The 3052-nt window shown below is 57.9% G+C and overlaps 1 protein-coding gene across 1 annotated transcript in view; it reads left to right on the top strand.

Moving 5' to 3' along the window:
* Window positions 1-220: 220 nt before the first annotated feature.
* LOC119332059 overlaps window positions 221-3052 on the top strand; it is a 5621-nt gene continuing 2789 nt past the window's right edge. The window contains exons 1-3 of the mRNA XM_037605234.1: window positions 221-772; window positions 2327-2416; window positions 3007-3051. Coding sequence (XP_037461131.1) covers window positions 365-772; window positions 2327-2416; window positions 3007-3051 — 543 coding nt within the window. The 5' untranslated portion in view covers window positions 221-364. The remainder of the gene's footprint in view (window positions 773-2326; window positions 2417-3006; window position 3052) is intronic.

Raw genomic sequence — 3052 nt, 5'->3', positions numbered from 1 at the left:
CACGCTGCGCCGCCCTGCCACTGACACTGGGGCCACCCTCCAGAACCCCACCGGTAAGCGGCGTCGGTCGTCTAGAGTCCAGAGTGACGCGAGGCTGGAGGAGGACGTGGCGGCCCGCAGGAGAGAGGAGAGGAGTGGAGTGGCGTGGGCCCGACGGCCATTCCGCGGTTTTAATTATTCGGGCCATTTAAAAGGGATGGCACGGCGTGGCGTTGGTTGGCCTCCGTTCCACTCCACGCACGCCCCCCTCATTTCCATTCCACCTTCCCACCCATCGCCCTGCCTGCCTACCTCTTCCCTCTCTCCCTCGTCCACGCCTCCGGTCGTTCCCCTTCTTCCCTCTGCTGTCCACTCACCGGACGCCATGACGGAGGACGCCGAGGGATGTGTTGCTGTGGCGGTGGCCGAGGCGGCGGGCATCATCTGCTCGCTCCGCGCGGCCGACCTCGCCGGGTGGACGCCGCCCTGGAAGGCCAGCGGGCCGCCGTCGTCCGAAGCCGCGGCGAAGGAGGAGACGGCCTGGCCGGCGGTTGCGCGGGGGAAGCGGACGCGGTCGTCGCGCTCTGGCTCCGCGGCCAACAAGAACAAGGGGCGATGGGCCCGCGGCAGCCCCGCGTCTCCGCTCGACTACAGCGGCGGCTCCGGCTCCGGCGCGTCCACCAGCGGCGGCGAGGACGGCGCCTTCTGCTCGCCGCCGGCGACGGTCGCCCTCGCCCGCGGGCACGCCGTGGTCACACCCACCGCCGCCCCAGCTTCTTCCTCCCTGGCCAAGGTACGTAGACGAGCGCGCGCGTCCCCATCTGCAGTTGCTGCTTTCTTCTTCCCCTCCATTCTTTCTCCTGTCTGTCTCCTTTCTCGTGGTCCGTTGGCTGCCTGCCTGCTTTGCGTGCTTTCCGTTCGTTCGTTTGGCACGGACGAAACTACCCCTCCACGGGGTCACCACCGAGAGAGGGAGGGGAAGAGCAACGGCAACGGTGGATGACTTGGCGATGAAACATCGCTTTTCCTCCGCACCTCACCCGCTTTTTGTTCGCCTGACCTTTTCTCACATCTTTTATCTTTTTCCGTTACCTTTTCTCTCGCATGTTTTCTTCCGTCGAACTCCAGACACCCCGCTTCTTGTTCCACAGATCCATCGTCCTCGCATCAAAAGTCCAATTGACGGGCGTCAGCTCTGAATGTCAATGGCTTCTTATTTTTTTTATCCCGGTACGGTCGTGTGTATGAATAGCATCCGTCATCGCCATGGTCATTCCGTTTCATTCCACGGTACTACGTGTCGCGTGCTTGACTGCAGCTCCTTCCGTGGCAATTCACAGCGGTTGGTGCGGTGGCGTGGGGATCCGACTCCTCACCACGAGCTTTCACGCCTTTCCCCAAACCAGAGTCCTTCGTGAGGGCAGTGTGGTCATTTAGGGACTCCTCGCGCCGCGGTGGCAGTGGCACCGCCCGTGGGGCCGGGCCCTACCCGCCATGCAGTTGAGAGTCACTCGGCGTCAAACCGGCGCGTCGGCGTTTGGTGGTCGGAGGGTTCCACGTGGCCGCCGCCGATTGGCTAGGCCGTGTGCCCGGGTCGCACGCCACCCATTAAAATAGGGGGGCGATGATTAGATTAGAAAGAAAAAAAGGAAAAGAACAACCATAGAAAGTGAGAGCACAGATGGAAGCATGGGGAAGGAGCAGGCAAGCCGGATCCATGGCTGTGGGTATGGCCGTCCGGCCGGACACGGAGGCGGGGGCGACGGTGCTAGATACGGCCTGTCACGGCCACTTGCCTCCCGCCACGTGTACCGCCAGCGCCAGCAGCCCCCACGACGCCTTTCGGTTGGTGACGCACGCGGTACACTTAACGCTTTCCCAAACCGTACCTGCATGGCCTCGCTCAGGCCCCACACGTCATTGTCCCCGTCGAAAAGAAACCATTTTTCTATCTATATATTTATTCACTTATTTAAAAACTCCAAGTGTGTAGATAGGGTGACAGATGAGCACTGCCGATGGACCGATTCAAAAACTCAAAACCGTAATGCGTTTCACGTGAGTTGGCGAGTAGAAATGTGTGCATGCATGCACGAGCGGGGCTGGTGCATTGTTGGTGGGGAGTTAGTTTGGCCGGCTGGCTCATCCATCTCATCATTCCTTGCATGCCTTCACCCAGTTTCCTTTCCTTTTGATTGATAATAAAGAACGTGTGTCCTCTGCTGTTGCTTTCTTTGCGCTGGTCGTTGGTTGGTTCCACTCTCGCTTTCTTCTTTATACCAGCACCAGCAGCATATCCTAGCTAACAACTGATCTTGTAATTGCTCTTCTGCTGCTGCTGCTGCAGGTTGGCTCTGCGGGAGGAGCACGGCGCCCATTGATCCTGCCGGTGCCGCCGCTGCCCCGCATCGCCGGCCAGAGGTCGGGGAAGAAGATGGTAAGTTCGACACTCGCTCTCTAGTCTCTATCATACATTGAAAGCAAGTTTGGCTGGTCGTAGTATAGTAGTACAAAGGCATGTTTAGATAGCTAGGCAGGCATTTTTCAGCATTTGGTTCATAGGATAGAAATGTTGTAGGAATAGGAAAATCATATCCTATAGAAATCCTATGACCTTCAAACCAGAGGAGGCCTTATTGGGCCTATACCGCGTCAGCAGTTGGGCACAGTCCACGCAGACGGAGTCGGTCGTAGGAGAAGCGAGGCTGTTCAAATGGCTGGCATTCTTAATTGTTTTTAGTAGGTGGAATAAAGCGTGTGGTGCAACCGCTTGCTGCCATTGGAATCGAAGATGGAGAGAGAGAGTGCTTGGCGTCCAAAGGGCAGGAAAGGCAACAAAGCTGCGTGCCTCTGCCTGCCCAAAAGGATCCTCACATCATCAACGCCGGATGGGCGGTCCGGTCCTGTCCCAACTCATGACCGATTGCATCAGATTGCCCATAAAGAAATGATGAAGGAGAAACATAGATTAGCATATGTTTTTTGGCTTGCTTGATCTAGGCTGAACTTGTGGTTTGGTTTTTGCAGAGGCTCCCGGAGGTCAAGCAGATGGTGCTGTCCCTGTCGGCAGAGA

This window comes from Triticum dicoccoides, chromosome 7A, assembly GCF_002162155.2.
Source record: "Triticum dicoccoides isolate Atlit2015 ecotype Zavitan chromosome 7A, WEW_v2.0, whole genome shotgun sequence".
In the NCBI taxonomy this organism is placed as follows: Eukaryota; Viridiplantae; Streptophyta; class Magnoliopsida; order Poales; family Poaceae; genus Triticum; species Triticum dicoccoides.
This window is presented reverse-complemented; position numbering and strand designations above follow the sequence as displayed.